General features: G+C 33.9%; 1 protein-coding gene across 1 annotated transcript; it reads left to right on the top strand.

Moving 5' to 3' along the window:
• The first annotated feature begins 9 nt into the window (after positions 1-9).
• Positions 10-13,443, top strand: LOC133177130 (protein ecdysoneless homolog). Its single transcript, XM_061312231.1, has 14 exons — positions 10-204; positions 798-921; positions 1,123-1,210; positions 2,221-2,399; positions 4,825-4,966; positions 8,310-8,360; positions 8,442-8,570; positions 8,929-9,063; positions 9,200-9,285; positions 9,734-9,834; positions 10,300-10,465; positions 10,553-10,620; positions 12,498-12,751; positions 12,869-13,443. Exons 1-14 carry the CDS (start codon positions 24-26, stop codon positions 13,229-13,231), a joined length of 2,067 nt encoding a protein of 688 aa, XP_061168215.1. The 5' UTR covers positions 10-23; the 3' UTR covers positions 13,232-13,443.
• The last annotated feature ends 9,300 nt before the right edge of the window (positions 13,444-22,743 follow it).

Consider the following 22,743-nt stretch of genomic DNA (forward strand, 5'->3'; position numbering starts at 1 on the left):
GTAAAAAACACGACAAAGTGACGATGGCCGAGAGAAAGAAAGTACGGGAGGACTGTGTAGAATATCGAATTTTTCCAGCAGTCAGCGGCCACAATGACCACCAGACTTTACTTAACACATTGGACACTTGCTTGGCCGTAGTCAGCCCCCACGTGGTGGATTACATTTGGCACATTGACCCATTTCAGTTGACTCCTGTGGACGGTATGTCAAGACTACCAATTGGGCTACTGTGCAAAAACCACCGTTTCTTTCTCTTTGTAATTAATTTAGAAAAGAAATGATCTCTAAAAGTTCATTGTGTCTTTTTTTTTTTGAATCTCGACTGATAATTCAAAAATTCAAATAACACTTTCTATGAGCATTAGACACTATGCAAAATTGTTAATTTACGAAGTAATCATTTTTTGGCCAAAATGTTGTTGTATTCATCATCAGTGTGACTGTATCAAGACATTTGGTACTCACCATGTTGCGCTCTTTGGCCATTTGGCCACAAAATGCAAAGAATGCAAAAAGTGGGTAAAAATAGCTACTTTGGGTAGGTTTAAATACCTACGTAGCTATTAATACTACGTAGGTAGAAATGGTCTTTGGACTGGACCTGTTAGAGGTATACATGTACTGCTTATAATACATTGTATTTATGGTAAATTTAAATAGACACTCAAAATGTTATACGCAAAAACAAAGTATTATGTATGTTTTAGGTATAATTGATTTATTTTAAGTTTTTGTGATTTGATTCTTTTAAACTTTTTTTTTTACTATGGATTGATTAGTTTTCAAATATTTAGGAACAAAGGATTGTCCCCCTCATCTTTTTGGTAAAACCACTTTTGGAGACAACATTGAAGATGAATGGCTCATTGTATATCTGTTATTTGAGCTGTCCCGACAAATTCCAGAACTCGTAATACAGTAAGTTACTTTAAATTTTAGTCATGTATGTAATTTTTTGAAAAGCCTGTGTTCAAGAGGACCTTTAACTTCAAGTGTGATTGAAAAATTATTAATAACTTGTGAAATTATTCGGTAATTTAATAATCAAACAAGATTAATATTTCTTTATTTCATAATTTGCATACTATTTTTAGTCTGAATGAAATTTTTATGTTTTAGAGTTCAAGACATTGATGGAGAGTTTCTATTGATAGAAGCAGCTGATGCTTTACCTAAGTGGGTAGACCCTGAAACAGTAGAAAACAGGGTAATGTTAAAACAAAAAACAAGTAGAAAAATTATACGAACTTTTATACTACTGTATAGGGGATTAATTTCACAGGTTGTAATTTTCACGTTTTTCTCTCCTCTGACATGATCACGGTTTGATGAATTCACGGAATTAGTGTAAAATAAAAGTTATCTCCCTTGGCTTTAGAATGACATTCATCATTGTTATGTATTAACTTCATAAACAATACTCCGGGAGGTTTAAATAAAGTGGTTAGATTTGGTAATTAATTTACAATAATACAAAACAAGTGCCGTTAAACGTCTTTCACTAAATACGTCGAATGACTTTTTTGTATGCTATTACGATGAGTGCATGTACACCTGAAGATTTTCTTTCCGAAGGAATGACATATCGCAACGAAAACCACTCGACGATAATAATTGTGTTACATGTAATGTATGTCGACGAAAAAATATTTTCCATATCTACAGTAAGTCCGAGAGTTAGTTGAATAAATATTTTTTTTAACCAAAATGTCGGGAAAAAACTCAATACGCATGGTAATATTACTTACGCACGGGTAATCAGTAATCAATACCCACAACCCATGTGCTTTGATTGATCAAACATGAAGTGTTGGCTATTAAAACAGCTTTTCAGCAATAAGTAAAGGTCATTATCTGCTGATTTCAGTTAAGTAAAGCTTAATAATTGAAATAATTGAATGACAATTAAGTACCAATCGTAATTACAGAATGACTACTGTACGTAAATATACCTATCATAGTCTATAATCATATTTCCAAAAAAGGTTTATTGAAAACTTATTCACTGTTTCTTGAATTCACGGATTTATCAACACCGTGTATATAGTGAATATTTAAACCGCGAGTTATTTTCCCCCTATACAGCTATACTTTTGTTTTTCATAATTATATAAGAAATTCAAATAACTCTCATACAACTAATTAGTTCTTGATCTCTTGAGATCCTCTAAGCTCAGGAAAAACATGGAATGCTAATCTGTGTATTGTGTTGTTCAGGTATTTTTGTACAATAATGAACTACACATCATCCCAAGACCACAGACACCAGCTGAAGTGACAATATTCCCAGCATCTACACCCACCCTACAAGAAGCAGTCAACTGTGTGAGACAGTCAGCCTTGAAAACTAGAGCAAGTCCACAAGTCCAGAAAGCTCTGAAAGCCAGAGTAAATGAGTAAGTCATTTTAGTTTTGTGCAGATATTTTGTGTATGGAGAATTCATTAGAGACACTTTTTTCAATGATGTCAATATGGCCATCTTTAAGAGGGCTGGGTGGTTGTGGCCATTTTTAGACTATATTGATCTCCTTTAGAAGAAGAGCTCCATATAAAGATATACAAAAATGATCAAATTTTAAAACTAGAATGTGTGAATTTTTTCTTTGCCAAATGATAGTTGACAGCTTAAGATATCATATCTAAAAAAATAAGTTATATCTGATGGTTAATTTGTTGACCCCCCAGCCTCCTTAAAATAATGTTTGATTGCCCTCTCCAGACTCTGAATGAAAAAAATGGGTCGGTAGGTAGGTAAGAAATTTTTTTTCCATGAAAATGTCAAGATCAATTCTGAATTTTTAAAATCTATTTTCCAGAAATAATTAATTAAAATAATTGCCTTCTGGATGTTAAAAAAAGATTTGAGTCGGGCCATTTTTAGCCAGTCAGTTGGGAGAGGGCAACCAAATAATTTTTAGCTCACCTGAGCTGAAAGCTCAAGTGAGCTTTTCTGATCACATTTTGTCTTAGTTCGTCTGTCTGTAAACTTTTCACATTTTTTACTTCTTCTCCAGAAACACTGGGCCAATTTCAACCAAACTTACCACAAAGCATCCTTGGGGAAGGGGGTTCAAGTTTGTTCCAATAAAGGGCCACACCCTCTTCCAAGGAGATAATTAAAAATTGGTGAAAATTTGGTGTCATCTTTTAAATGTCTTCTTTTCAAGAATCATAAGGCCAGAAAAGTTTAAACTTATGTGAAATCTTCATTACATAGTGTAGATTCAAGTTTGTTCAAATCATGACCCCTGGGGGAAGAGTGGGGCCACAATGGGGGATCAAAGTTTTACATAGGAAAAATCTTTAAAAATCTTCTTCTCAAGAACAACAAAGCCACAATTAGTCATATTGATATGGAATCATCCTCAGATAATGTAGATTCAAGTTTGTTCAAATCATGACCCCCAGGGTTAGGATGGGGCCACAATGAGGGATCAAAGTTTTACATAGGAATATATAGGAAAAATCTTTAAAAATCTTCTTGTCAAGAATAACAAAGCCATGATTAGTCATATTGATATGGAAGCATCCTCAGGTAGTATAGATTCAAGTTTGTTCAAATCCCGGGTAGGGTGGCAGACATCTTCAAAATTCCGTTTTGAAGAACAGCAAAGCTATGATTAGTTACATGAATATAGAAGCATCCTCAGAAAGTTTAGATTCAATTTCTTTCAAAACATGGCACCTGGTGGTAGGGTATGCTTAGAACAGACAATCAAAGCTTTACATACGAATATAGGAGAAGAAATCTGCTCATGAAGAACAGTAGGGCCATATTGACTCAGGTGAGCATTGTGGCCCATGGGCCTCTAGTTTAAAGATGGCCTAAGTACTTAGTTTTAAACTCAGATGATCACAAATGCTCCTATGTATTCTTTATTTTACAAGTCAAATTGCATGAATTGATTTGTAAAGAAAGAAAATGTCAGTGTTGATGATTATGAAGTCTCAAATAAATATCAATTTGAATTCCAAAGTGGCATAATTTCAACATGCACCCAATTTTCTATGATATATATGTAGGACTCCAAAGTGCGTTGGTCACACCAAAGTACGATGGTCTGCGCCAAACCCTGATGGTTTGACACGCCAAAGTCCGATAGTGCGGAAAACAGTTAATGTTTTACGCCGTGCCATGCCATAGTCTTAAATAAGTATAAATAAATATCATTATGCAAAAACTGACCCTAATCTCTCGGATAGGTGGGAAACTAACCCTAAATTCGCTCGAAATGTGTTTAACAACTATAACCTAGATATCTTGGGTGGGTGTGAGACTAACCCTAATCACTCGACTTGTGTGCGAGGACTAACCCTACATCTCTCAGGTTTGTGCAAAGCAAGGACTCGCCCTAATCATTCGAGTGGTGTGCGAGGACTAATCCTAACAACTCTGGAAGGTGCAAGCAATAAGCAATATCGATAATAGTGTATGCGAGAACGAATCAGAAATGATGTCTTTTGAATGCAGGACAACGTATTCAGGGATTGACCTTGGATTATTGTTCATAAATGTTGATTATTTCTCCGTACCATCGGACTTTGGCATGTCAGACCATCCCACTTTAGTGCAGCATGTCTCACAGGAAACGAGCCATTGGACTTTGGAGTGATCATCGGACTTTGGCATTCATACCGACAACAAACCATGGGGGTTTGGCGCAGACCATCAGGGTTTGGCGAGACCATAGGACTTTGGCGTCACCATTGGACTTTGGAGTCTTACATATATCTGATCACAATACACATAATAAATGTGTTGTGTGAATTATTCAAACAATTTATTTGATATTAATTCATTTCTCTGTTCTGTGTTGAAGGTATCCCGAAAAGATACAAGAAAACATCCATCACACCCACTGTTATATCCCAGCTAACTTAGCCGCAGCCTTGGAGAGAAAACCTGATCTAGTAGCAGCAGGGGTCCAGGCATTTTATCAAAGGGACCCTATAGATCTACAGGTGAGTGTTAGCAGAGAGCTGAGGTATTCTACATCAGGCTCTATGGATCTACAGGTACAGACTGACAAAGGGACTAGGCTATGAGAATGTAGATATGCAAGTTAGTATTAGTAGAGAGTTCATGTATTCTTAACCAGGCTAAAAAGATCTACTATTGAGTGTTAGTAAAGAGTCCAGGTATTATACAAGATATAGGATAGTAGTAACAAAGAGTCTAGGTATTCTACCTCAGACCTTGTAAATTGACAGAGAGCCCAGCCCTTTAGGTCTACAGGTTAATATAAGAGAAAGCCTAGGCCTATACTTCATGCCCTATAGATGTACAGACTAGCAGTAACAAATCACCTATGGATGACCCTATAAATCTACAAGTTTGCATTGGTAGAGAGCCCAGGTATTCTGCATCAGACCCTACAGGGCTACAAATAGCCCAGGTTTTCAACTTCACACTGTAAATATGCAGACAGCCTTGGCAGGTAGTCCAGATATATAGAGGGATATGAGAAGACTCCTACCTTCCTATCTTTGGTAAATTTCCATTCCTCTAGAAATGTACAGGTAGATGTGTTCTGTTTATGTTTTTATGTCCCTGTAATTGAAGATTTTGGGCCATATAGTTTTTGGTCTGTTTGTCCACTAAAACTTTAATCTCAGCCATAACATTTGAATGGTTAGAGCTATGGCTTCATATTTCATGTGTGTGTATGTGTGTATTCCTTGTGACAAGACCTTTTACTGGATACCAACATTTCTGACCTCATGCCCTTGACCCCACCTTTGACCCCATGACCTTGGAGTTGTCCTTCTTTTGAAAAGCTGCCACAGGGACATCGGTGTTTCATTCTAGTTAATTAATGTGTCAAGCCAGTAGCAAGTTCTTTTGATTCAATGCAGATAAACTCTTTTAGACTAAAATGAAGAACAATATTAATGATATATATTAGGGATGGCAATCGAATACATAATTGCCAATCGGTTAACCGCAAGACATTCCGACCAATTAATCGGTTAATCGTATCTAAAATTCTCAACATATTTCATCCTTGTAAGCTTTAGATTCAAATAAACAAAGCTCTAAAGATGTTACATGTATTTTGTATTGATTAATGGACTTTTGAGCTTGAGTACTGTTCGTTATCTCCATTTCTACCACAGTTATTGACGAGATCAAAGAAATGCCGCGGACATTATTCTCCAATAAATCACGAACGTCATCAAAAAATTATCGGATCAGAAACACATGTCAAACCTGTACAGTTGAAATAAATATTTCAATGAAGAATCTAATACTTATTTAGACCATATCGATGTGTCGTCTTACGCGGTCTAAATAGTGTGTATTGCCTGAAACTGCTGATAAATATCTTTTTTATAGCCAAGTCGGGCTGTTCCACGGACCTCCCCAAAACATTTACACTCTGTGATTTTACAGATGAAGCAATGAAATAGACAACTGATTTTGTTATTTTACATTCATAAAAATTAATCAATATATGTTACAAACAAATTTATAAATAATTAAAGGATATTTTTAATCCAACGAAAACTGAAACGGTCTGCATTTTATGCAATCGATACACAAGTAAACAAACAAATTGACTCTGGTGGTAAATGGAACAGCAAAATTTCGACATGGTGACCTAATTCGTTTCTCTATAGAGAAAACGATCGGCCGTATTTTAGAGCTGTTAGTAGAATAGAAATAAAGTCCTTGTTGTCGTGAATGATGCAGGATAACCTCCTCGGTCTCGAAATGTTGTCTGAAATATAAAAGCCTCGGCTTTATATTTCAGACAACATTTCTCGACCTCGGAGGTTATCCTGCAACATTCACGATAACGCGGACTTTATTTCTTAAATATTTCATGTAGAAAAATATTCTGTTTATATTTGATCAGTACACTATTTATATTTTATTTCAATTTTAATAGGAAAAACAAAAAATACGTCATAGGTGGCTTTAAAATACTCATGAAACATGCTTGAAGTCTCAGATTCATTAAAATAAGAAGAGATGTCTTGTAAGCTCATTCTGCATTGTCTTAATACTCAAAATTAACTATTAAGTCTGATTATATTGGTAATTTCATAGGAAAGAAGAGGTAAAAACACATTTAAATCAGTTCACGATACTCAACGATCATTTAATTAAAATCATTAAAGAAACACAGGACAGACTGGGTAATGACATGTGTTTATACAGCAATTAACATCTCGAAAACTGACCAATTATCCCTGCGATGTCAATCCGGAGAGGCTTAATTATTAATTATCTCCCAATCAGCTTAAATAGACAGGTGAAAAAACTAAAGTCTCAGATATATTGTGGTTTTTTTAATTGAATTTTTTGGAAACTGTGTTCAAATTGACACAAATTTTATTTCTTTCTGACTAACCGATTACAGATTTCCTAACTGATTACCATCGTTCCGACCGAGTAACCGGTTAACCGATTAGAAATTGCCATCCCTAATATATATTCATTTCTCACCTCAATGAAGTTGTGGGGAGCATATGTAATAGCCTTGGTGTTGGCATCCCAGGTTAAAGTTTATGGAATAGATTTCTTTTCACGTACTTCTATGCCCTATATTAATCAGAGATGCATGGATAATGCTTGTACATGATTGTATATTTCATTGTATCAGTCAAGGTTTCAGATGCTGCAATTTCAGCTAAAGAATGACCAGTTAATGTTTTTGGAGCAGGTAAAGTTTTTGTCTCATTTCCAAGTAACTACAACCCCTATATTGACCAAACTTGCATGGATGATACATCTACAGATGTGCACTACTAGGCTTGCCTCAGATGCTGGATCTGACCTACATTTTCTGGATGAATGACAAGGTTAAAGTTTTTGGAGCAGGTCCATTACCAAGAAACTATAAGGCCTATCTGAACCAAACTTGCATGGATAATGCATCAAGGGATGCACACTACCAGGCTTGCTTCAGATGCTGGATTTGATCTTCATTTTCCAGATGAGTGACCAGGTTAAAGTTTTTGGAGCAGACTCATTCCAGTGCAACTTCAAGCCCTACCTAGAGCAAACTTGCATGGATGATGCATCAATGGATGAACACTCTCAAACTTGCTTCAGATGCAGGATTTGACCTACATTTTCTGGATGAGTGACTTGTTAATAGTTTTTAGAACAAGTCCATTCCCAAGTAACTTCAAGCCTATCAGACCTATATTGCATGAAAGTTGCATATAGGGAAGCACACTACTAGATTATCTAATAGTTTAGTGTGGGACTTTGCCTTACTTAAAGATTAAAATTCATTGAGATGTGTTCTGTAATCTTTGATTTACTTATGTTTGATTTTCATTTCAATGACAGGCTTGCAGAACAATGCAGTATTTCCGACCAGGAACCCGTGTGACAAGTAGGGTAAGTTAATTGATTTTAATGAATGAATGCATGGACTTGCACATTTTAAATTTTTCATGTTCAAATAAATTACTTTTTTAGGTGAAAATGACAAGATGCCTGTATGCCCAGCTTATGCAGCAAAAATTTCAACCAGACAAGAGGTGTGGTTTCACCCTACCCAGCTCCAGTAATCCCAAGTTCACATCACATGACTTGGGAATGAAACTGGTAATGCATCCATTTTAATGCCTTACATAGGTGTATCAACTATAATCTCAGCATTAATTTCAGCTTTGGAAAATGTTCTCTTTGACAGATGTATGAAAAGCATATTAAACTTTAAAAACAGTATCAAAAATGGTTACCAGTATTTAAAAGGAGGGTTTATTTTTGAGTGAAGCTTGCCCATTTTTCTTCTTCTTCTTTAATATGTTTTGTAAGAGAATTTTGTGGAGAATTCTTTAATAAAAACAAATTAGATATAAGGAATATATATAAGGAATAGGTACTGTAGGTACTCAAGTTTTATGGACATGCATGTATGTTTAAAATTACTATTGTATGTGAAAATGTTTCTCGTTTTAAGGCACACGGTTTTGAAATTTTATGTTCCAAATGTGATGAAAATGAAGAGAGATCACAGAATGGTCATCAAGTAAGACCAAATGATGTCCGATGGAAGAGATATCTTCAATCCTTAAAAGAAAAAGGCTTTTTCAGGGTATTTATTTCGATTCAGTTGTCAAGTTATACTGAACTGGTTGAGTTTCATATTGAACATTTTAATGTTTTTGATGTTATAATTTGAGGGTACAGCAAGTCATTGTTTTATTTGATCAATTTCACTGTTATTGTAGGGGGAAATAGAGGGCTCCAAGAAGTACAATGAACTTCTCTCCAAAGCTAGAGAGTTCTACCAGCAACAGTCATTTAGTGCTCAGAGGTAATCTATCATAAATAGAGAGACAGTGGAGTCTTGTTACTATAATGTTCCTTTTGTAACAGTAAAATACCATAATACCAAGGCCTACAAAATTTCCTTTTTAAAATCAATTTAAACATCATTTTAAAAGTTCATGTTATCTGTGGATGGAGGTGTATTTTTTCCATTCTGTTTTCTTCTACTGTCCACTTAAAATTTTTCAGTGAAAACAGTTTGACATAAATTGTACACTTTTTAACAGTTCCCAGAATTTACATTGTAATAAATGTATCTATTTTATATAGGTTTGTTAAGAAACTGTTTTGTGCTTTGAGTTTCCAAGTTAAAAAGCATTCTATTATTAAACCTTCAACATAATAATAATAATATGCCACTGTATATAGTCTATTTTGTCCTCCTAAAAGAGAGAAAGAAACATGAGTCAATCTTAGAATTTTTCCACATTTAGCAGGTGGACTGCTGGTGATGTGATGCTAGATTTGCTTGATAAAGTAACATTTGACATTGATGCCATGCGGAGAAATGAAGCCAGGTTGCCTCCGCCTGATGGTAGGTTTAAATACAACTTATCTACATATGTATTCAGTTTATTAGAAATTTGATTATTTTTTCAATGAAAAACTTAGGTTTTAAACATAATGTGTTTATGAAACACTGGTGCCCCCTAATGGCAGCTCATAGCCAAGGTGAAAGTTTTTCAAAAAGTAGGTCACACTCCACGGTTAAGGTCATGAGGTAAAAAATATTTTTTCTTAAAGAAAAGTTTTGTCATAAGGAATACACATGAAATATGGAAGCCCCTAGCATCAACTGTTCAAGTTGTTGGTAAGGTTAAAGTTTTTGCAGAGAAACAGCATAGCAGATAGAGTGACAGACCAAAAACTATATGCCCCCGAATCTTCAATTACAGGAACTTGGAAAAGAAAAAGGTCTGAGATGTTAATTTTTTGAACAAGTAAACAAAAACAGAAGGATTGAGGATTGTGTAAATACATATTGTTCATGTTTAAACAGATGACAGTTGGCTTGATATTTCCCCCGAGGAACTAGATGCGTTATTAATGAAGAGATCAGGTGCCCGTAATGGAAATTCCACATCTCCAGATCTAGGCAAGGTGGCCAGCAGTATGAAGACCTTTGTGGATCAGATTTCCAGTGTGGATGGCGTCGAGTTTCCAGGGTAGGTGGAGTTTAATGCAGTTATATGAAAGAGTGGGGATAAATTTTCATGCCTGGATGAAATTCATTTTCTTGTGCTCTGTTGTAGAGAAGGAGAAGATGAAGGGATTCAGTTTGACAGTACAGGATTTATTTCAGCCATGACTAAAATGTTTGGTAAGACTTCTTTGATATAGATTTTCTTATTAAGGTCAAATACTGTAGATTCCTTATTTTACGCGAGTACTTAATATCGCGAAATGGCCAAAGGGTGTCAAATCGCGAGAACAAAAATTCGCGAATCGTTGATTTATCTAGAGATTTTACATACATTGAAGCACTATAAAAATAAAAGCGAGTAATTTTATTTCGCGAGTGGTGCTTCTCGCGTAATTACGCGATAATTTATTCCTCGCGTATATTTAGGAATCTACAGTAACATGTTCCTCAAATATATGTTTTGTATCTCTTGGTATTATATCAAAACTTATTCACATTTGTCATTCTCTTGTGATTTCTAAATTGTTTTCAATATGTTTTAAAAAAAATATGTACACCTAAAATTGTGACATTGGAAATTCAAAGATTACCCATAAGGATTATAAAAGAAATATCACCTTCTGGTATCTTGCCCAAATGCCTGGTAAGATACCTCAACATTTTGTGAGGAAACTTGTTCAAGTATCAATACTTCAATGACAAATCTTTGGGGGAAAATTATATATTTTCGAGGAACGTGTCATCTGAACTAAGTCAGAAGTCAATTTTCCATGATATTTATAGTTGATGTTCTGTAACCCTTTTGACAGACAAAAAAAAAAAATTGTCAACTCTGTAATTCCTTGATTCATAAAGATCAGTGATGATTCTGTGAATTGTCCAAAATATCTGAAATAGTTTGGAAGTTGAGGGGCTGATGAAATATGGGCTATAGCAAGCCCAAAATAGGTTTAAATGAGGGAGAAAAATTGAAGTGTAACAGTTTATTCAACAACTTTTACATCTTGACCTGGCTGAATGAACCGCCACACCATTATAAGGAAGTCTCAATCATCCCTGCTTTTGTGTTTACCTTACTTGAAGATATAAGAAACGTCTGGATGATGTAGATTAGATTAAAACTCCGATGAAACAACTTGAATTTTTTTACCCGGACAAAAATTTAAATGGATCGCTGCAAAAATCGAAAGTATTGAAGTATCTGAAAGCACTCGTAAATATCGGATTCATGAATTCAAGTAAGCAGAATTCCACTAAATATCGGAGGAGAATCATAGCTGATAAAGACATTATACGGGATAGCTCTTTTATCAAACCCGCGACAGGAACTATTCCCCGAGGGCTTGCCCGAGGGGAATAGTTCCTGTCAAGGGTTTGATGAAAGAGCTATCCCACTCACAGCCAGTGGATAAGCGTTTTATTATACTGATGTATATCATAATTTCTAAGGGTTGGATTTACCTGATACTACAGTTCGATAGTAAAAACATGAAAAAAAAAAAATAAATATAAAAGTTTTGAACAAGTATCTGGAATAAGATAACACTGCTAGAATGAGCTGAAATCCTGATGACGTCACAATGCTGCTGAAGTCAGTATGACATCACAAGTCTATAGATTGATTACAGGAAATCAAACTTGGCGGCAAAAATTGCATGAAAATTTTCCGAGGGGTGGAAAGCAAAAACTATACCCCGGGGTATAGCTTTGCTATGTGTGGAAATCTTGAGACTATAAAAGATAGTTTACCTTCTTAACTTTATATAGGAAACATTTTAACAGAAGTATAATAATAATTTTTGTCTAAACGACATTCACAATATATTCTTATGTAAGAAAATTGGAAAATTCTAATTCAGGAGATATTTTGGGAAAAGGCCTACTGCTTATTAGAAGTACTGTATATTGTATACATGTATTTCATCTTAATGGGAACTTTACCACACAAAAAAAATGGATAGTATTTATACCGTTGAATGATTATTGCCAAGAGGTGATAAATCAGACATTATTCAGTAATGTTACATACTGTAACTATATTTTCTACCAAACAGAATTTGAAGACAACAATGATGGGGAATCTAGTTCTGACATGGAGGAGTATGGCTGGGACGATTCAGACATAGATGTAGATGATCAGCCACCAGTGGTCCAAACAGAGAAGAGGAAACAGAGTGTGAAGTCCTCTGGGGGTCTAACAGTACAGGACTACATGGATCTGATGGACCAAGAACTCGGTCAGACCAGTGTAGGAAAAAGTTTTGAGAAAGAACCTCAAGTCAGTGAACCTACATCTACAAAACCCCAGGTCTGGGCTCTTTTATGATTAATATTTACATTGTATATAATTGTTTTATATTAAGTTTACTTATATTTGAACCTTGCCAATCAAAAATTTAAAAAGTGTTCATATTTTTACAAACAGAATGAGTCAAAGAAAAAGTCAAAGAAATCTATAGCTGAGGAAGATGATGACTTTGAGCCTGTCAACATTGACATCAACATTGTTAAAAACATGCTGGAGTCTATGAATGCTCAGCCAGGCTTAGCAGGGCCTGCCTCGAATATTCTCCAGACCATGGGTGTTAAGATTCCTACGGAGACAAAGGAACCCCCAAAACGTCCCCCTCAGCCGATGAGGAGGTCCTCTGGTCCAGAGGAGAGACCCTCTGTCCCACCAAAGCCTACTAACCTTCCTGTATCTCAAGCCAAACAGAGACCACAACGACCACCCCCACCTAAAACAAGAACAATACACAGGCAGCAGTCAAAGGAAACAAATGTCTAAACATAGCATAGTGATGTGGCTCACAGCCTTTCCAGTTTGATTAGGTTGAGAGGAGAAATGTGCCATGAAATAGGGTTTATGATTTAGTGAAATCTTAATTAGATCTAAGGATACAACATACATGTACAAGGGTTGTCTATAAAGTGTGTAGACAAATGCTTTATAAATTTAATATTTTCTTAATAATTACCACACTGCCAAATGTGTACAATAATATTTTAATATAGACCATGATTTAGTACCAGGTAAATATATAAAAATTAAAACAATACAAACTATTATAGGTGTGAATACTTTGTATATGCAAGTCACACAGCCCAGTGTGACATAAAGCTAGTTTCATGATAATGTCAAAAATATTGATTTTGAATTTTTTTAACATGTTTGTGGAGACACACTATTTTAATCTTTATTATACCACACTGCCAATTGTGTGCGATAATATTTATATATTAGACTATAAATGAGTAAATTTTTAAAATTTAAAAACTATACATGATAATTTACAAACCATACCAGTATAAAAACTTCATATACAGCCCTATCTGATATTGTGCTCCATTAATAACAACATCAGGAAGATGGATATCTTATTTTTATCAATTAACTGTGGTTTTCCATTCTTGTAGTGTCTCCCCAATTTTACCACTGAAAAATCATACATACGAAATTCAAATCAATGAACTAACTATATTCCAATAATTTCCAATTGTTTAATTATTTTGTCTTTGACATTGTTTCAACCATAATAAAACATAATTTTATGATTGGAAGCTGTTCCATTTAGATGGCCAATGTTGCTTTTTCTGTCAATTATTGAAAAAAGTTTCTTGTTTTTAATATTTTCAGTATCTGACCAATAAGTGAAACTAAAAACATCAGAAAATGACAACAGCCACTTTATTTGGAGCACATTTAATTTTCTGCCTAGGATTTTTGTAACAAATATTTTGGTAAACAATAAGTATATCTTGGACCATTCAGTTTGACAAAAATGTCTTTGTCCATGAACTTCACTGACAACCTCATTTATCCTCTTTTACTCTAGAATGGATCAAAGGATGTTTATACTCTTATCTACATGTATTGGCTATTTACCTATGTCATTCATTATGAACAATGTTATAAAAAAAAATCTTAAAATATGAATTTACCCCCTTGTTTCAGAAGGAAATGTTGAAAATTGTTGGCAGAAAAGATTTATTTTACATAAATTTATCTGGTAAGAAAATCAGAAGTTACTGTTATACCTATGCATGTTGGGGCAGAGTTTAATCTGTTAAATAACTTTATATTTACTGCTGGTGCTTTCAAATATTGAAAGTTGTTTCTAAGACCTTATATTGGAAAAAGTTTTGTAGCTTTTTATTCCCAGTATTCACAAAGCTTAAATTTAAGCTTATATTTAAGATTTTAGGAGGCAAGGATAAAAAATAAAGTTGCAAAAAAATGTTCAAGGAAGGATCTACATGTACAGGCATTGTAGAAATGTGTCTATTGAACAAGTATACAACACTTGATCTGAAAATCAGCCCTTTAAGGGCATGATCTAAACCATGTACATAATGAACTGTAATAATTAGTAAAGATCTAAACCATGTACATAATAACTGTTACAGTAATAATTATTAAAGGTCTACCAGTAGACTATGTACATAATAAATTGATAAGTAGTCAAGATCTAAACCATGTACATACATGTAGTAACTGTATTAAGTGCTTAAGCACTATAAATTTTACACAACAAGAGAGAATTATTTTACTTCAATCAGAGAAATTTCAGTATAAATATTTCCACATATTGTAGATCACCAACTTTTTGTGTTGTAAAAGAAATCAAGAAATTGTTGTATTTAATCTTTACTAATGCAAATATACGTCAGATTGAAATTATCGCAAGCAGGCAGTCCCATGTCCATTTTTTAGGTTAATTGATTACTGTTGTGCAATAATGCTGAGATTTTTTTCTTCTAAATTTTTTTCTTAGCTTTAAGATCTTACTTCGGTTTAATTAATACATTTGTAGTACAAATGAAGTCTTTGATCAGTATCTGTCGCAGATAGTTAAAAATCATAATTATCAACATGTCACACAAGTTATTTATAACCATGATTATTGACTACATCACCATATTTAGTTTATAATATATGCAAATTAGGAATATCATAAATCTTCTTTATACATGTATTTATATATATGCATCCTACAACATTTTCATTTTACCAAATTTTCCTCTGATAATATTGAATATATTATTACCCTCAAGTACATTTAAGTATATAACAAGCATAATCTTTGTTGATTTTTGAATGCAATGTTTTTTTGTTTGCTTTGTGACTGTAAAAAGCACTTTTTGTTTTTAGCTAATTTTTATGTGTAGCTTAAAGTCTTTTCAAAACCTTCCATAACATATTCCTACAGAAAATAGCAATGCCATGTAATGTTTTTAAACACTCTATCAGCTAACTCTGAGAAACCATGACAGATCAAAATGAAGCATAAATTTCAAAACTTCACTTACAAAATAAATGCATTATTTTTAAATCCTTTATATTTACATTCATTGAATATTTTCTCTCTTATTTCTTATGAAAACCACTTCCTTTCATCAATCCATTAATGCCACTAAACTAGTTAAAAACTGGTTTTTCACAGCAATTTGTACGAAAGTGTGCTTTTTCATCAATGAAACACACACAACATACAGATCAATAATACAGTATTTAACAAACTTAAACCTTCTTTGTACAGTTACTTATACAAATATAAATGTGAACAATAAAATGTCTTTTTTTTGTTAATGCAGAATTGTTGCAACCCTTGCAGAAAAAAAATAACGTAACATCCATAAGCTGGTGACATATTTTCTGCAATAGTTGCAACTGTAAATTCCCACATTAACAAAGAAATTTTAGTGTTTAAATGATATTGCTTTATTGCACTGTTATAAGAAACAGATTTTTACATCACAAACTTTTTTTTAAATTTACATCATAAACTTACAAGATTCATTAAAAAAAAAAAACAATTTGGAAGTTGTTTTTTTTAAAATACCGGTAAATGTTGGTGCATGCCACCTTTTTAAAACAAAGATTTTGATAATCGATTTTGTATAAAGTACATGTATATGAAATGCAGATTTGTCATTTTGTATGTCTATATACACTTTGTATATGGTGTTTTGGGCAAAGCTTCGAAGGAATAATGAATGAATTAAAGAGCTGTTTATTTTGATATTTTATGAGAGGAATTTATACTGCACCTGTGTACAAAAAGTACATATAATTTTGCTTTTAATTACATTATGTTTGTTGGTTTTGAATTATACTTGTATAATATATGTAACAGCCATGTATAACAACTTACTTCAGTGCATAGAGCAGCACTTGATATCATATCTAGTCAGATTACATTATACAGTCCACACTTTAATGTCCAAGTACATTGTGTTCTACATAAATGTTTATATAATCAGCTTGAGTGTATATATGTATCTTGGTTTTTGTGACATTCCATTTCTTTTTATATATCAACATGCTGCATTGCTTAGAACTTTTGTTAGAGACTATCAACATGTTGTTTAGCATACATGTAGATTAGAGGCTTCTCCAGAACTCTGTCAAAAGTGTTTTTCTATATGCGAGTTTTGAGATTGTAACTCTCCTACGATAGAGGCGCAAAAAGAATCTATATCAGCATGGAAGTGGGACAGTTAGTTCATGTATACAAACTTGCATAAATAAAAGAACAATGACAGTGGCTTTTAAAATTCATTTGATGTTATAAAAAGATGAAAATGCTAAGGAGTGATCATTTTAAAGATTTTGTAAAGCTCTTTTATATATATTTACAACTTGAAAATGAAAGAACCGTACATCATGGTCTTTATATATTGTTATAAAAAATAATTATTTAATTGTACAAACCTTTTCTAAAAAGTTATTGGGTCTTAGAAGTTATTATAAGAAAAGAGTCATTCAGAATGCCGACGTACAATGATCAGGTGCGTGTTTATTTATTAGAGATCCATATAGCTGTATAGATCTATTCCCTCGTTTGATGTTTTATCCACTGATATTTTCTTTTCTTCTGATTTTTCTTTTCTCTTGTTCAGGTTTTTTTTTTTTTTGCGCCTTTACTTTAATTTGGTAATATGTACATCCCGACAATGAGTTGGATAGACTGGTATATAGAGGATGTAATGTATCCAATATAAATAACTGTCCCACCTGCCTGTTTACGTGGAAACAAAACTCCCCTCCGTAACGAAAGTGCACCAAGGGAGATAATCTCGAAACTTGCGTATTGTATACTGAGGGTAGATCTAAGGATTTTCAATGAATGATGAGTAATCAAGTAGGCCAGAGGTAAAAAATATTATGTTATGTAAATTTTAGAGTGTAACACTACACACATTAATATGCCACCTATTCATCACATTTTCCTCAGTGTTTTATATAAACCTACTTTGTAAACAAATAAGCATACTACAGTAATTTTTATTGGTATGAAAGTAGTTTTGCTGCAAGGCATTTTGATTTACCTATTACATGTACGTCATTATCAATGATTTGCTTCATTTTTCTTGCATACGTTTGATCGTATATGTAGAGCATTAATTTTGTTTTGATGGAAGGAATATGCAAAGAGTTTTTTTAAGCCTTTTTTTTTCCTTACAATAATACAATGTTGCATTACATTTTCATTCCCATCTGATTTAAAAAGGCTGGGTGGTCTCTGCCATTTTTAGATTATTATTATTATATGGAAAAGAAGAGCTATGTATAAAAATATAGGATGTATAAAAATTATAGGAAACTGCATTATTTTTTTTTTTTACTAAATAATAGTAAATGGCTTGAAAAAAACATATTTTGGATGGATCTGTTGGTTAATTAGTTGACCACTCACACTCCTTAGTGACTTATTTTCTTTTCATTTTCATTTTTTTTAATTTATTTATTTATTTTTTTTTTTTTTTTTTGACAACTTTCATGATAATCTAATATTTATATTAATAATCTTTAACTTTAAACAAATTGATAAATAAGTTTTTATATAATAGCTCAATACCAATTTTAACCAGTATTAATACAAAAACCAGTGTTGTACTGCTCTTGATTATGATAAAGTACACTTATTGGAAAGGTTGTGTATTATTAAAGTGAAATATTTTTTCTCAGACAACTTTTACATTTTGTTTATATTTTACTTGTTTTTTTTTACAACACATATTTGTATACAGATACAAGCAGCAATAAATTAGGAGACTGTTAAGGGTTGTTTTTTTTTCATTAATATAACACTTTGGCCAAACATTTTTTAAGTTGTTTTATACCAGTAGTTGTTTTTCAATACTGAACAAACAAAATTTTCAAGAATTCAGCAAGAAGTGTTTGTGAAACACTGATGCCGATATGGCAACTCAAGACCAAAGTTAAAGTTTTTCAAATGTAGGTCAAACTTCAAGGTCAAGAGTTCAAATATGTTGGTACCTAAAGAAAGGTCTTGTCGCAAGGAATATACATGTGAAATATGAAAGCCCTAGAACCAACCGTTCAGAAAGTATGGCCAAGGTTAAAGTTATTCAAAAGTAAGTCATATTCAAAGATCAAGATCATGAGATAAAATAGATTGGTGCCAAAGAAAAGGTCTTGTCAGAAGGAATATATAAGTGAAATATAAAAGCCCCAGCACCATATGTTCAAATGTTATGGCCAAGATTAATTTTTTTTTTCAAATGTAGGTGACTCAAAGGTCAAGGTCATTAGGTCAAAACAATTATTATCCTAAGGAAGGTCTTGTCACAAGGAATACACAATGAAAGCCCTTGTTCCAACCGTTTAAAAATTGTGACCAAGGTTAAAGTCTGGTAAAATTTTGCAAAAGTATGTAAAACTCCAAGGTCAAGACGTCAAATATGTTAGTACCCAAAGAAAAGTCCCCACAAGAAATACACATCTGATACATGAAAGCCCTAGCATCAACGGCCAAGGTTAAAGTTTTTCAAAAGTAGGCCAAACTTCAAGGTCAAATGGTAAAAAATGCTGGTATCAAAAGGATTGTCTTGACACATTGAATATGCATGTAAAATATATAAAAGCCCTAGTACTAACTGTTCAAAAGTCATGGCCAACGTGAAAGTTTGGTAAATTTTTTGCAAAAGGAGGACAAACTCCAAGGTCAAGGTCAAATATGTTGGTACCCAAAGAAAGGTCTTGTCACAAGGAATACACTTGTGAAATATGAATGCCTTAACACCAACCAAATTTAAGTTATGGGCAAGGTTAAAGTTTTTGCAGACAAAGTGATCAACAGACAGACATAACAAAAACTTTATGCCCCAAATTCTTCGATTAGGGGGGCATAAAAAACAAGAGGCCCATGAGCCAAGCACAGCTGAGTCAATGTGACTGCTGTTCTTCATCAGCAGATTTTGCGGGACTTTAAATGTCATTCATCAGTCAGTCTGTCACAAAAACTTTAACCTTTGTCATAACTTTTAAACGAGAGAAGATAGGGCTCTAATACTTCACATGTACATTTCGTTTTACAAGACCTTTCCAAATGTACTTTGACCTACTTTTCAAATATTTTAACAATGGTGATGACTTTTGAATGAGAGAAGAGCGTTTGTTTGTTTGTTTATTGATTAACGTCCCTCTCGAGAATTTTTCACTCATATGGAGATGCCACCACTTGCAGATGGAGGGCTGCAAATTAAAACTTATACTCTGCACTAAGGGCCATTGAGCAGTTTTTCTTTTTTATGCCAACACCTACTGCGAAATGGTACCTCGGTTTATACGGTCTCATCCTAAGGACCGGTCTCCACATCCCGCAGTGGATTCGAACCCGGGAGGTAAAATCAGCTCCTTACTTAGCGACTCTAGAGCAGATGCTCTAACCACTGCGCCATGGAAGAGTGTTCATATTGACTATGTGTAGAGTGTTTGTATTCTTTTTAATGCCAGCACCTACTGCAACATGGTTTATATGGTCTCATCCGAAAGACTCTCCATGTCCTGCTGTGGTATTCGAACCCGCTACGTAAGGATCAACTCCTTACTCTGCGAATCTAGAGCAAACGCTCTAACCACTACACCATGTGGGCAACAGAAAGGTAAAGTTTATAGTCTTGCTCTTACAGTACTTTGCCATGCACTATTTCTACTATTTACTCTCTGACCAGGCACCAAGACCATAAACTGAGAACAGACTTAACTCAAAATTTCAAAGCAATATAACTTTTGAAATAATTTTGATAATGAAACAAAATTTTCATCATATGTTTGAACTTGAATATACATGTGTATTACAAACCTGCTTATTTTTAAGCACATATGTTAAATAAAACTCAAGATATTCAAAATCAAAATTTGGACTTAAGTCTGTTCTCAGTTTATGGTCTGGAGGCCTGATCCATACCATCCACAGCATTCTCAGCCACAGAGCTTCTATACATATGGCACTAATGCATTTACATCCACATAGCCAGCGCGTTTCATGTGCCAGGTTGAGAGGGTTCAGAGGTAGACTCAAAGTAACTTGCCCAGATTTTTTTGTGACAGACCAGACTCACTGGGTCTGAAGCCATCCATGCCAACCACTGCACCATCATTAAGTAAGCCACAGTGTTAGTCCAAGGAACAAAAAGAAATACCATAAAATCCCTTTTAACCACCCCGGGCACTAAGAAAATTGCAAAAAGGGGACGGTTATTTTGGTATTCTCATAATAATATTTAATTTCATATTTTAACTTCAAGAAATCTTTCGAAAAAAATTAAATTCAGAGAACCACTAGTCTTACTTTCCTTAACCATAAGATAATCCACCCAAATTATGCTTAATGATTTATTTTTCCACCGAAATACATAATGATTAGGTCGTTCTAAGAATCTATCAATTTTAGGAATACTTTACATACAAATTACCCAATAACCGAGTTTAATTTTCACTTTCTTCAAAATATGGCGGACTTTCGATAGGATTCTAGATATTTTTAATCACAGTACAGGGGGCCCTTATTTCCCAACAATCGAAAGAAGGCCTAGGGGGTACGTGCTTATTGGGGCAGGTGCGGTTAATAGGGATTTTATGGTATTTACATTGCTGTGTTTTTCTTCTTAACCAGCTATGAAATTAATTTGAATGCCATTTTCGTTTATACTTACTTAAAAAACAAGAAGTCTGAGAGCCAATGCTCACTAATAATATCCCCGCTCTGATGTAAATACACAAGTTCATTTATGGACAGACACAGGGATAAACAGGAAGTTGACATGAGATTCGTACAAAAATAAATTCCGCCATATGACAAGCCTAAACAAAGAGTGTGCTAAACTCTCAAGCATCTGTGATAAGTACTGGTAGTTGCTGAGAAAACTGCGCCAAAATTTGATATGTATGGTACGACAGTCGCATGAATAAACGGGAAGTTAACATCAGATTCATACAAAAATGAATCCCACCGTATGGCAAGCCTAAACAAAGAGTGTGCTAAAATTTCAAGCATCTGCGATGAATAGTTGCTGAGAAAACTCCGATCAAAATTTGCTATGCATGGTACTGACAGATGCACTGATAAACAGGAAGTCAACATCGTATTCTCACAAAAATAAATCCCACCACATGGCATGCCTAAACAAAAATTGTGCTAAAATTTTAAGCATCTGCGAAGAGTAGTTGCTGAGAAAACTACGACCAAAATTTGTTATGTATGGTACGGACAGACACACGGATAAACAGGAAGTTGACATCGGATTTGTACAAAAATGAATCCCACTATATGGCATGCCTAAACAAAGAGTGTGCTAAAATTTCAAATCTGCACTGAGTAGTTGCTGAGAAAACTGTGACGAAAATTTGTTATGGACAGACACATGGACACACAGACAGACACACAAGGGTAGAACAGTATATCCCCCTCTCCTTCGGAACGTTGGTATCATTAACATCAGCACAAAAAAAAATACTATAAAACAAGAGGCCCAAGAACTTAAACAGCCGACACACGAGTATAATACAACCCTGTTAAAGATCATGGAATGGTAATTATATAATAACACAAAAATAAACTGACTGAAAAAGGATTATCAGGGCTCAACAAAATAGTTTAATTTTCTGGTAATCAACAACTCAGAAATTCGCCTGTGTATCTCAGTGCTTATAATCTATACTCTACCACTATATTATTATCAAACATTACAATTATTATAGTGCTTTAGCATAAAACACAGTGTTCACAAAGTAACAATCCCATGATGTTTTCTCTTGGTCTTTGAATAATATTAAATTAGATGATGTAATGTGCAAGTAAAGAGTAAGAACATTGTTAAAGAAAGCATTAATTTTGATAGTTTTAGTTCCACCCCTCAGGCCCTAGGAGGAGTAAGGACCATAAAATTCACAATTTTTTTGTTTCCCTTTACTCGTAGATGGTACTCATAGATGGTATATGCCAAACTGGTAGAAACTGGTTTGGCGGATCCAGAGAAGAAACTGAAAAT

The sequence above is a fragment of the Saccostrea echinata genome, unplaced genomic scaffold (genome assembly GCF_033153115.1).
Source record: "Saccostrea echinata isolate AGI-Se365-2 ecotype Australia unplaced genomic scaffold, CSIRO_AGI_Sech_v1 ptg000086l, whole genome shotgun sequence".
Classification (NCBI taxonomy): domain Eukaryota; kingdom Metazoa; phylum Mollusca; class Bivalvia; order Ostreida; family Ostreidae; genus Saccostrea; species Saccostrea echinata.